General features: G+C 49.3%; 1 protein-coding gene across 1 annotated transcript in view; it reads right to left on the minus strand.

The window, feature by feature from the left end:
• LOC141258557 (uncharacterized) overlaps window positions 1-12,606 on the minus strand; it is a 92,700-nt gene extending 80,094 nt beyond the window's left edge. Inside the window, exons 1-2 of the mRNA XM_073673535.1 lie at window positions 12,409-12,606; window positions 10,788-12,007 (exon numbers count right to left, since the gene is read on the minus strand). Coding sequence (XP_073529636.1) covers window positions 10,788-12,007; window positions 12,409-12,604 — 1,416 coding nt within the window. The 5' untranslated portion in view covers window positions 12,605-12,606. The remainder of the gene's footprint in view (window positions 1-10,787; window positions 12,008-12,408) is intronic.
• Between the last annotated feature and the right edge of the window lie 671 nt (window positions 12,607-13,277).

The raw sequence follows: 13,277 nt of genomic DNA on the forward strand, positions 1-13,277 counted from the left end.
AGGTCGGTGATAAAGTCCATAGCGATGTGTTGCCAAGGAGCAGCAGGTACGGGAAGGGGCAGGAGATGGCCGGCAGGTAGATGTCGGGGAACTTTGTTACGAGCACAGGATGAACAGGCCGCGACGAAGTCTACCACGTCCTTACGTAGGGTAGGCCACCAGTAATGCCGGGCAATAAGTTGAAAGGTCTTTTTTTGGCCAGCATGGCCAGCTAGTTTAGAAGAATGTCCCCAGCGAAGAACCCTCTCCCGATCTGGCACAGCTATGAACGTCTTACCGGGTGGAAGACGAGTTAGATCCAAGGGAGCCACATTCATCACCTTGGAGGAGTCGATGATGTGCGTAGGTTCCTCCTCTTGATCGGAGGACAGGAAAGACCGAGACAAGGCATCAGCTTTGACGTTCTTGTCCGCCGGACGGAAATGAAGAGTGAAGTCGAAGCGGGCAAAAAACAACGACCACCGGGCCTGGCGAGGATTGAGCCTCTGGGCATTTTGGAGATATGCCAGGTTTTTGTGATCCGTGTAGATAATTACTGGGTAGAGAGCCCCTTCAAGCAGATAGCGCCACTCTCCTAGTGCCAATTTGATGGCTAGCAATTCCCGGTCTCCAATGGAGTAGTTGCGCTCCGACGAGGAGAAGATTTTGGAGAAGAAGCCGCACGTTACCATTCTCCCGGTAGAAGACTTCTGGGTGAGCACCGCTCCGGCTCCGGAGGAGGAAGCATCAACCTCCAGGTAGAATTGTTTATTACAGTCCGGACAGTGCAGGACGGGAGCAGAGGCGAAGGCTTTCTTTAGGGAAAGGAAGGCCTCCTCGGCTTCAGGCGACCATATCCTGGGGTTAGCCCCCTTACGGGTAAGTGCAGATATGGGAGCAGTCCGAGACGAGAAGTGTGGGATGAAAAGACGATAATAATTAGCGAAGCCCAGGAATTGCTGTATCGCCTTCAAACCTTCAGGACGAGGCCATTTTAGAACGGAAGAGAGCTTCTCGGGATCCATTTGCAGACCTGTTTGGGAGATGACATAGCCCAAGAACGGAAGGGAGGTCTGATCGAAGAGGCACTTCTCGTATTTGGCGTAAAGGTGGTTCTGCCGAAGCTTAAGCAGGACCTGACGAACATCCCTCCGGTGTGTGGGGAGATCCGGAGAGAAGACCAAGATATCGTCCAGGTATACCACTACGCAGGAGTACAGGAGGTCACGGAAGATGTCATTGACTAGTTCCTGAAAGACCGCGGGAGCATTACAGAGACCGAAGGGCATCACAAGGTACTCGTAGTGACCGTCCCGGGTATTGAATGCCGTCTTCCACTCGTCTCCTTGACGGATACGGACCAGATTATACGCTCCTCGAAGATCCAGCTTGGAGAAGATCCTGGCGCCCTTGAGCCGGTCAAACAATTCGGAGATGAGTGGCAGGGGATATTTGTTTTTTACCGTAATGAGATTGAGTCCTCTGTAGTCAATACAGGGACGTAGCGAGCCGTCTTTCTTTTTGACAAAGAAGAATCCGGCTCCAGCCGGGGAGGTAGATTTTCGGATAAATCCCCTAGCCAGATTCTCTTCAATGTACTCAGACATGGCTCGGGTCTCGGCTGCAGATAACGGGTAGATACGCCCACGGGGAGGAGTGGTGCCAGGTACCAGGTCGATCGGGCAATCGTATGGCCTATGGGGCGGCAACGTCTCAGCTTCCTTCTTACCGAAGATGTCCGCATAGGGCCAGTAGGGAGCCGGGAGACCAGGTAAATTAGCTGGAGTAGGCTGAGGGCGAAGTGGACGGACCGGAACCAGGCAGGTCCTATGGCAGTCAGGACCCCATCGGAGTACTTCACCGGACCGCCAGTTCAATACGGGTTCATGTGTCTGGAGCCAAGGTAGACCTAGCAACAAGGAGTGAGAAAGTCCGGACAGCACATGGAATGAGATCTCCTCAGAGTGCAGCATTCCCACCTGTAGGGTTATAGGTTCGGTGACGAGCAGGATGGTCTCCGAGAGAAGTCTTCCATCCACGGAAGCAACTGACAATGGCTCCGCCAGGGACTTGGTGGGAATATGGTATCTCTCTACCAGAGACTGGGCGATGAGGTTTCCAGCAGCTCCAGAATCCAGATGGGCGAGTTCGAAGAGACGGTTTTCTCCCCAAGCAATAGAGACCGGTAAGGTCAGAGACGGAGAGGACTTACTTTTGTCTAGGACGACCTCTCCGAGTGGTCCTAGACACTGGCGTTTCCCGGCTTTTCCGGGCAGGAACGGATGAAGTGCTTCTTACTGCCACAATAGAAACAGCTTCCCTCGGCTCGGCGAGATTCTTGGCGAGAACCGACCATCTTGGTCTGGTCGACCTGCATAGGCTCAGGAGAGACGGAGGGAGTGACGGGTTGCTGAAAAGTAGGAGCTAGGCGTGGAAACCTCCTTTCACGGGTGACCTCTTTGGCACGCTCCTGGAACCGCAGGTCAATCCGGGTGGCAAGAGCTATCAGGTCATCGAGGGTGGTAGGAATGTCCCGACCGGCAAGTTCATCTTTAATACGGCCGGACAGACCCTCCCAGAAGACTGAAACCAGAGCGTCATTATCCCAGGCCAGCTCCGAGGCAAGGGTACGGAACCGTATGGCATATTGGCCCACGGTGAGGCTTCCCTGACGGAGGCGTAGCAGTGACGATGCGGATGAGGTCTTCCGTCCGGGTTCGTCGAAGACTTTCCGGAAGGCCGTGAGAAAGGCAGGCAAGTTGGACACCAGGGGGTCTCCTCTCTCCCATAGAGGATTTAGCCAGGCCAGAGCCTCTCCGGTGAGATGGGACATGATGAAGGCAATTTTGGCCCGGTCGGAGTTAAACTGGTGGGACAGGAGTTCAAAGTGCAGGGTGCACTGATTTATGAAGCCCCGAGCCTGAGCGGAGTCACCTCCGAAGCGAGGAGGTGCAGAAAGCCGGGGTCCGGGGTAGGATACCATAGTGTTGGTGGACAGCGGAGCTGTCGGATTGCGAATCATGGCGCTGGCGGAGGTTGCTGGCGGAGCAGTCAGAGTGTCCAGGCGAGAATTGACATTCCGCAGGTGACCCAGGATGGACTCCTGTTGGGACCTCTGGCGGGACAGTTCATGACACAGGTCCGAGAGCGAGGGAGCTTGGGTGCCACCGGGTTCCATGGCCCGAGCAAACTGTAACGGGTCTGGGAGGCGGAACCTCTGAGCTACTATACAAGGGGGCGGTCCTTGTAAGGGAGCGGGTGGCAATCAGGGATGACGGGCAGGCAGTCACAGCAGGTGACCGGGACAGTCTCTGAGTGGACGGGCTGGAGGTCACGGCAAGTGACCGGGGCAGTCTCTGGAAGAACGGGCAGGAGGTCACGGCAAGTGACCGGGGCAGTCTCTGGAAGAACGGGCAGGGAGTTACGGCAAGTGACCGGGGCAGTCTCTGGATGAACGGGCAGGGAGTTACGGCAAGTGACCGGGGCAGTCTCTGGGTAAAGGGTAGGTACGACCTGTGATGGCAGAGCCTCCGGGTAGGCTAGCAGGCAGATGGTAGATGTGTGCTCCCAGGTGAGCAAGCGAGAGTCTCTGGAATGGTAGGTGGTCACAGCACGTGACGGCGAAGCCTCCAGGTAGGCTAGCAGGCAGGTAACAGGTGGGCGCTCCCAGGTGAGCGGGCAGGAGTCTCTGGAAAGGCAGATGGTCACAGCACGTGACGGCGGAGCCTCCAGGTAGGCTAGCAGGCAGGTAACAGGTGTGCGCTCCCAGGTGAGCAGGCAGGAGTCTCTGAAAAGGCAGATGGTCACAGCACGTGACGGCGGAGCCTCCAGGTAGGCTAGCAGGCAGGTAACAGGTGTGCGCTCCCAGGTGAGCGGGCAAGCTGGTCCATAGACAGACTGACAGGAGTTGGAAGGCAGACCGTCGGACCTCAGGCTAGCAGGCAGGTGACTGGATATCAGGCAGGACAAAGGCAGCAAGCTGGCAGGAATCTGGCAGGTAACTGGCAGGTAACTGGCAACGGGACCTGAGGGCTGAAGCACAGGTGAGACACAGGTGCAAACAACATTGCTCGGGCACCTCCATTTTGGAGGAGGTGCCCTTTATATGGGAGGTCCTCCGGCAATTGGCCGGGGACTCCTTAGGACGGCGCGCGCGGTCCCTTTAAGAGAGGGGGAGCGCCCTAAGCACACTGCCGGGGAAGGAGCGCGCGCCGGAAGCAGCGGGGAGAGCAGCGCTGGAGGACACCGCGCCAGGAGCGGGGAGGTGAGAGGGACGGCGTCTCTGCCTAGAACGGGGCAGAGACGCCGATGCTACAATAGGTTGATACTTCTCCATTATGTAGTACCATTAGGGGTGCATTTGATTAGCTCCAAAATTATTCTGCAGCAGGACAATGACCCCGAGCAAATAGACAATTGGAAGTGTAAATTAAATTTTATATTTTGATAAATTAGCCTTTACAGATATGGCAATACCAAATATATTTAATGCTTTATTTTTTCTTCATTTTTAATGGGCGTAATTTTTTTAACAACATTTTTAATTCTTTACATATTTTTTTTTAGTCCTCTAAGGGGTCTTGAACCTGAGATCGCTTGTCCTATATTCTGCCATACCACAGTATTGTACACTCAGAGGGGTGACTGAACCCGCGCCGGCGCCACCCCCGTGATTGAAACCCAAATGCTGCCGGGGGGAATAAAGTTAATTTTCTCCGCGTAGCATTCAGCTAAGTGCAAGCTCCGGGAAGGTTAGTAATGCTATTAACCTGCCGATTAACCCCATATCTGCAGGTTAATAGCTTTTTACCTGTTGACAGGTTCCCTTTGAACAGTTTTTTCATGTGTTCTACTTTTTGTTTTTCTCACTTTTTGTTCAATTCCTATTATCTTACATGAATTAACATTTCTCCATGTTCTTCTGAAAAAATGACACAAGGCTGTGTACATCTGAATGCTAAAGGATTTGATGCAGAAGAAACATGTCTTCAGATGCGTACTTTTAGTGTTCCCGTGGTACAACTTACATATTGAATATCGCAGCAAGTGCATGAAATTAAATCGATCACACAGCACTAGTGTCGAGCGATACCTTCCGATATCGGGAAATATCAGATCGGATTGGATCGGACCGATACCCAAAAAGTATCGGATATCGCCAATTCCGATACCGGAAACCAATGCAAGTCAATCCGACAGAAATATCGGAATGAAAATAAACCCTTTTTTTCCTTGTAGGTTAATTATACATGAAAGAAAACAACTAAGAATAATGTAGAATGTATTGGGGGAGGTGGGGGAGACAATAAAGGCATAGAGGTTTAGCCCAATCAAATGGAATAGCAGGAATTAATGTTTTTTTTAAGACGTTCTGAGTTACGGAAATATTGACTATGTTAAGTATTTTTATATTTTGTCAGATATTTATGTTTCACTACTTCCATGCTCTTCACCTTCTTTTTTACTTCTCCCACACTTTCTCCTTCATCATCCTCAGCATCAGCATCTTTTTCATCCACTTCTTCACCTTCTTCATCTTCTTCTTCAAGTTCTTCGTATTATTCTTTTTTTTTACATTCTTCATATTCTTCTTATTCAACTATTATTCTTCTTCATATTCTACTTCTTCATCTTCTTCATATTCTTCTTCTTCATCATATTCTTATTTGTGACAGGCATTCCTGTAGTTGTTATCTATAAAAGTTTGAACATTACACCTTTCGTTCTGCCCGTCACAAAAGATTTACAACAGGATTTGTCCGTGTTCAGTTTGGCCTGCAGCAGCAGGTCTTTTCCAGGGGCACCACGAGGAGGAACGGACTCACCCCCATACACTGCTTAGTCATCTTCTGCTTATAATTTAGATATTATCTTTTGCTCTGATTTTTAGTATTATGCTTAATGTTCTTCCGCTTTTTGTTCTGCAGCTTCTTGTACTTCTGCTTCTTGGTTTTCTGTCTCTTGTTCTTCTGTATCTTGGTGGTTGTCTTTTCTTCTTTGTCCTCTTGGTCAACTTCTTCAGGGTCATCTTCTTGGTCTTGTTCGGGGTGGTCTTCAGGGTCGTCGTCTTTGGGGTCCTCGTCTTCAGGGTCGTCGTCTTCGGGGTCCTCGTCTTCGGGGTCCTCTTCTTCTTCGGGTTGGTCTTCAGGGTCCTCGTCTTCAGGGTCCTCGTCTTCGTGGTCCTCGTCTTCTTCGGGGTGGTCTTCAGGGTCCTCGTCTTCAGGGTCGTTGTCCTCGGGGTCCTCGCCTTCTTCGGGTTGGTCTTCAGGGTCCTCGTCTTCAGGGTCCTCGTCAGGGAGATCCAGAGTGATTACCAAGAACCATTTCAAAAAGCTTGAACTTGGAAATGTAGCAGAAGGTACAAGAAGGCTGAGGAACTACCGAGGACCAGCTGACGGTACTGGAACCCGGATGGGTAGCAGAAGGTACAAGAGCCAATGGAACTACTGAGGACCAGCTGACGGTACTAGAACTTGGTTACTAAGCAGGAGGTACCTGTGCCAGAAAGCACTACCAAGGACCAGCAGACATTGGTGGAACTTGGATACCGAGAAGGAGGCACCTAATCCAAAGGCACTGCCGAGAACCAGCTGAAGGTACTGGAACCCGGATGGGTAGCAGAAGGTACCCAAGTAAAAAAAAGTTTCAAGGCCGCGATCCGGCCGCAGTTACCAAAACCCACAGTCCTACAGGGGGTGCTTGTCCTATTGGCACTATGGAACCAGCCTTCATTGCCAGATCCCGCAGCCCACATAGGAGTCACCTAAACTGCAGGCACCATAGAGTCGGCTAACCCGACCGCAACACGACAGGACAACGCATTGGAGGCAAAGTGACGTTGACACTACCCGGAAACAGCTGGCATGCTGCAACCAGGCTGGGCAGGAGGGAGTACCCGTGCCAAAGACACTGCCGAGAACCAGCTGACGGTACTGGAACCCGGATGGGTAGTAAAAGGTACAAGAGCAAATGGAACTACCGAGGACCAGCTGATGGTACTGGAACCCGGATGGGTAGCAGAAGGTACAAGAGCCAATGGAACTACCGAGGACCAACTAACAGTACTGGAACTCGGTTACTAAGCAGGAGGTACCTGTGCCAGAAAGCACTACCAAGGACCAGCAGATGTTGGTAGAACTTGGATACCGAGAAGGAGGCACCTAATCCAAAGGCACTGCCGAGAACCAGCTGACGGTACTGGAACCCGGATGGGTAGCAGAAGGTACAAGAGCCAATGGAACTACCGAGGACTAGCTGATGGTACTGGAACTCGGTTACTAAGCAGGAGGTACCTGTGCCAGAAAGCACTACCAAGGACCAGCAGACGTTGGTGGAACTTGGATACCGAGAAGGAGGCACCTAATCCAAAGGCACTGCCGAGAACCAGCTGACGGTACTGGAACCCGGATGGGTAGCAGAAGGTACCCATGCAAAAAAAAGTTTCAAGGCCGCGAGCCGGCCGCAGTTACCAAAACCCACAGTCCTACAGGGGGTGCTTGTCCTATTGGCACTATGGAACCAGCCTTCATTGCCAGATCCCGCAGCCCACATAGGAGTCACCTAAACTGCAGGCACCATAGAGTCGGCTAACCCAACCGCAACACGACAGGACAACGCATTGGAGGCAAAGTGACGTTGACACTACCCGGAAACAGCTGGCGTACTGGAACCAGGCTGGGCAGGAGGGAGTACCCATGCCAAAGTCACTGCCGAGAACCAGCTGACGGTACTGGAACCCGGATGGGTAATAAAAGGTACAAGAGCAAATGGAACTACCGAGGACCAGCTGACGGTACTGGAACCCGGATGGGTAGCAGAAGGTACAAGAGCCAAGGGAACTACCGAAGACCAGCTGACGGTACTGGAACCCGGATGGGTAGTAGAAGGTACAAGAGCCAATGGAACTACCGAGGACTAGCTGATGGTACTGGAACTCGGTTACTAAGCAGGAGGTACCTGTGCCAGAAAGCACTACCAAGGACCAGCAGATGTTGGTAGAACTTGGATACCGAGAAGGAGGCACCTAATCCAAAGGCACTGCCGAGAACCAGCTGACGGTACTGGAACCCGGATGGGTAGCAGAAGGTACAAGAGCCAATGGAACTACCGAGGACTAGCTGATGGTACTGGAACTCGGTTACTAAGCAGGAGGTACCTGTGCCAGAAAGCACTACCAAGGACCAGCAGACGTTGGTGGAACTTGGATACCGAGAATGAGGCACCTAATCCAAAGGCACTGCCGAGAACCAGCTGACGGTACTGGAACCCGGATGGGTAGCAGAAGGTACCCAAGTAAAAAAAAGTTTCAAGGCCGCGAGCCGGCCGCAGTTACCAAAACCCACAGTCCTACAGGGGGTGCTTGTCCTATTGGCACTATGGAACCAGCCTTCATTGCCAGATCCCGCAGCCCACATAGGAGTCACCTAAACTGCAGGCACCATAAAGTCGGCTAACCCGACCGCAACACCACAGGACAAAGCATTAGAGGCAAAGTGACGTTGACACTACCCGGAAACAGCTGGCATGCTGGAACCAGGCTGGGCAGGAGGGAGTACCCGTGCCAAAGACACTGCCGAGAACCAGCTGACGGTACTGGAACCCGGATGGGTAGTAGAAGGTACAAGAGAAAATGGAACTACCGAGGACCAGCTGACGGTACTGGAACCCGGATGGCTAGCAGAAGGTACAAGAGCCAATGGAACTACCGAGGACCAGCTGACGGTACTGGAACTCGGTTACTAAGCAGGAGGTACCTGTGCCAGAAAGCACTACCAAGGACCAGCAGACGTTGGTGGAACTTGGATACCGAGAAGGAGGCACCTAATCCAAAGGCACTGCCGAGAACCAGCTGACGGTACTGGAACCTGGATGGGTAGCAGAAGGTACCCAAGTAAAAAAAAGTTTCAAGGCCGCGAGCCGGCCGCAGTTACCAAAACCCACAGTCCTACAGGGGGTGCTTGTCCTATTTGCACTATGGAACCAGCCTTCATTGCCAGATCCCGCAGCCCGCATAGGAGTCACCTAAACTGCAGGCACCATAGAGTCGGCTAACCCGACCGCAACACGACAGGACAACGCATTGGAGGCAAAGTGACGTTGACACTACCCGGAAACAGCTGGCGTGCTGGAACCAGGCTGGGCAGGAGGGAGTACCCGTGCCAAAGACACTGCCGAGAACCAGCTGACGATACTGGAACCTGGATGGGTAGTAGAAGGTACAAGAGCAAATGGAACTACCGAGGACCAGCTGACGGTACTGGAACCCGGATGGGTAGCAGAAGGTACAAGAGCCAATGGAACTACCGAAGACCAGCTGACGGTACTGGAACTCGGTTACTAAGCAGGAGGTACCTGTGCCAGAAAGCACTACCAAGGACCAGCAGACGTTGGTTGAACTTGGATACCGAGAAGGAGGCACCTAATCCAAAGGCACTGCCGAGAACCAGCTGACGGTACTGGAACCCGGATGGGTAGCAGAAGGTACCCAAGTAAAAAAAAGTTTCAAGGCCGCGAGCCGGCCGCAGTTACCAAAACCCACAGTCCTACAGGGGGTGCTTGTCCTATTGGCACTATGGAACCAGCCTTTATTGCCAGATCCCGCAGCCCACATAGGAGTCTCCTAAACTGCAGGCACCATAGAGTCGGCTAACCCAACCGCAACACGACAGGACAACGCATTGGAGGCAAAGTGACGTTGACACTACCCGGAAACAGCTGGTGTGCTGGAACCAGGCTGGGCAGGAGGGAGTACCCGTGCCAAAGACACTGCTGGAACCCAGGGTAAATACTAAAAACAGAGTGGAGCCAGAGGCGTAATTGGAGCAACTTTAAAATCTGTAGTAGTGTGAATGTGGACAGAGCAGGAGAATTTGCCGGACACACAGCTGGGGAACAGCTGACGTTACTGAACCCCAATAACACTGGTGCAAGCGTTGACTGTGCAGACGGCACTTCTGAGCAGCAACTAGCGGTATTGGAGCCCAGGGTAAATACTAAAAACAGAGGAGCCAGAGGTGTAATTGGAGCAAGTTTTAACACTAGGACTACTGGACTCGTGACCCCGCCTAGAACTACTGAAAGGAGTCATTTTGACTCCTTGCTTGTTTTCGTTTATTTTTAGAGTTTCATTTGTGGTTATTTATTAATAATTATATTTTTTGTAATGTATTATTATTGTGAGATCCAACAGTAATGCTTTTGATTGTTTTTTTTCTGCTTTTCTTATTTTTCTACAGAAAATAACAATAATTATAATAGACGTTTTTCAAACATTTTTTTTTATTCAAGTGCACACATATAAACAACAACTGAAGAACAAAAAGCAGAGAAAATGTAGGTGGAGGAGCATAAAAATGAAAATATGGCGCAGAATTCACCTTCTAAACATTTGGTGTTTCACATTTTAGCCATTGCCTTTGATTTATGGCAGTACATTGCCCACACAAAGACTTACCACAAGTCTTACAATTTCCGACAGATCTATTTTTCTTGCACTTTTCTTTGATCTGGCAAAATTTTGTTTGAACCATCACTTCTGAGCATGTAGAAACTTGGGACGTGGAACCCTTTTCCCTATCTGTGACATAAGGACCACTCAACTCTCTCACAAGCGTTTGCAAAAATGCCTTGCGTGACATTTTTTGGTGGGTAATCTCCTTGAATATTATCCATGCATTTATACCCGCAAAGTCTAAGGCATTTTCAAATGCATGAACAGGCCATCTCCTTGTGCATGTTCGTGTGGTATATTTTCGTGCCATCTGATCCACTACATCTACTCCATATTTTGTTTCATTGTAAAACTTTACCGTTTCTGGAGTTTTTTTAGCGGAATCAGACGCAACAACAACATCTGGATGGACGGAACTCAAAATGACAACATTTTTGTTGGGCTTTCCTTGATATACTGTAAGTGTAAAATTGTCTTCATTTCTAAACACTTTAGTGTTGTACAATTCCTCTTTCATGGATTTTATTTCTTTAGGCACTTCTCGCCTTATCTTGTTCAGTGTTCCCACGATGGTTGTTCCTTTGCTTTTTAGCTGTTTAGCTAATTTTACTGAAGTAAAATAATTATCGGTTGTAACATTGCGACCTTTTTTCAAAAACGGGTCCAATAACTTCATTACCACATGGTCAGCTAAACGGTCCTCAGCACGGCGTGTGTCATCTTTGCCTAGATAAGGGAAGCCATTTGCCAGATATTTGCTCCTCTTATCAACAGCTAGCCAATATTTGTGGCCATATTTATCTGGTTTGGAAGGCATGTACTGCGTGAATGGACACCTAGTTTTGCTTGGGAAAAGTTGCTCATCCACCGTTATGTATGGGCCAGGTTTGTAACACGCAATACAATTTTCAATAAACCTGTCCCACACAGTAGAAAATAGAGCAAACTTGTCCGTTTGCAGTCTCTCCGATCGAGTAGATTTCTCATCAAATCTGAGAAACCTCATAATTTCAACAAAGCGGTCCCTAGACATTGTCGCTTTGCAAAACGGTATTCCCCAGTCATTACACCAAATACTGCTAATCGAGTGACGGCTCGTGCCAGATATTCCACGAGCATAGAATATCGCAATGAATGCATCTAGCTCCTCATCAGATAGAGTAAACTGTAAATTATTGTTCCTGCATGCTTCTGCAAGCGTACAGTTCTTTATATGTGTCAATATATATGAATCAAAAAATAAACGCCATGCGCTCAAAGGACTATCGATAATGATATTTCTTCTGGCGTATCCTGTAGGGCCAGGTGCTTCTCGAAGAATATTTTGGCTGTCACGCCTACCAGGCAAGTGTTCTCCAATTTCAACAGGTTTCCATTGAATACCATCCGCTGAAACTAGTATTCCTTCAGATTCGCCTTCTCTGGTGTTTGTTGTTGCATTACCTTCGCCGCCATCGTTATCTGTTGTTCTTTCATTTCTGGGACGTTTTGCTGATTTTTTCTGTCCACGACCAGGAGGATGGTCACGAGGCAACATAACTGCATGAGCCCGATCCCCAGTTGATGTGCTTGGAATATCTGTAAAAAAGTTGATGAATATTTAGAATTTTTGTTTTGTAAGGGTCCGTGCACACTGGCTGGATTAGCGGCGGAATATCCGACCGGATATTCTCACCACAATCCGGCCCGTACCTGCCCGCTCAGGTACAGAGCGGAGTTTCATACCTGAAGCTCCGCTCCGAACCCCGGGCTGGAGCCGCTGTCTGGGACGGAGCCGTGCTCGCGCGTAAGCAAGCGCTGCTCTGTCCCTGACAGCGGCTCCAGCCCGGGGTTCGGAGCGGAGCTTCAGGCATGAGCGGGCAGGTACGGCCTGTATTGCGGCAAGAATATCCAGATGGCTATTCAGCCAGAATTCTGCTAGTGTGCACAGGCCCTAACTCAGTGTGTGGAAGAACAAATAAATACACATAACTACTTACCTTCTGGATTTGTTCCTTCTGAGTCTTCAGATTCACTTGATATGTTCTGAGGAATGAAATCTTCATCACTGTCAGAATCAAATACATGTTCCTGCAATTCGGATTCCGATTCATCCTCCGGTATGGATTGCAAAGTAGCCAGAATATCCTGAGGCTTTATCAAACGTCTTCTCTCCATATTCCTCACAAATTCCATAATTCTATATAGTTCCCTGCTGAAAAATAGAAATGAAATGAAAACTAAAAGAAATAATAACTGTTCTGCCACCTTCAAAAGTAGGTGGGCTGAATCAGTTGACAGACAGCTAAACTATTTCATAACAATTCATACCTGTATGAGTCTTCAGAGCTCGTATGTCTGCGTCTGTTCTCTTTGTCTCTTCAGCTGAACTGAAAGTAAAGTTACTATCCAGAATACTGTCTCCTGCTAGGACCTTAGAAAAACACCACCCTTCATTAGCATAAGATAAGAGCCTAGAGTAAACAAGCTATTTTGTTCAGCATTACACAGTAATACAAGCAGGTAAAACACAAGGAAAATGTGAAAAGTTGACATGTAAATTGAACTACATCTATATGAACATCAGGGTAAATAAGACAGAGTGAAAAAATTATGCACAAAACTTTATAGCAACATTTAGTGACAAAAGGACCTCAAAATATAGTAGGGAGTCAAAATGACTCCCTTCAGTAGTTCTTGGTAAATTTTGAAAAAAACGCGCAAATTTTTCACCAAAATTATTTATTCTCACAAAATCTTTTTTCACATCATATTTGAGGAAAAGTCACCGAGTTTCAAGCCGGAATTCTGAAAAATGTAGTCACAGAAGAGAAATAAAAAACGAAAGGAGTCAAAATGACTCCATCAG

The sequence above is a fragment of the Phyllobates terribilis genome, unplaced genomic scaffold (assembly GCF_046119375.1).
Source record: "Phyllobates terribilis strain yellow unplaced genomic scaffold, ASM4611937v1 Scaffold_3__8_contigs__length_932513732, whole genome shotgun sequence".
NCBI lineage: Eukaryota > Metazoa > Chordata > Amphibia > Anura > Dendrobatidae > Phyllobates > Phyllobates terribilis.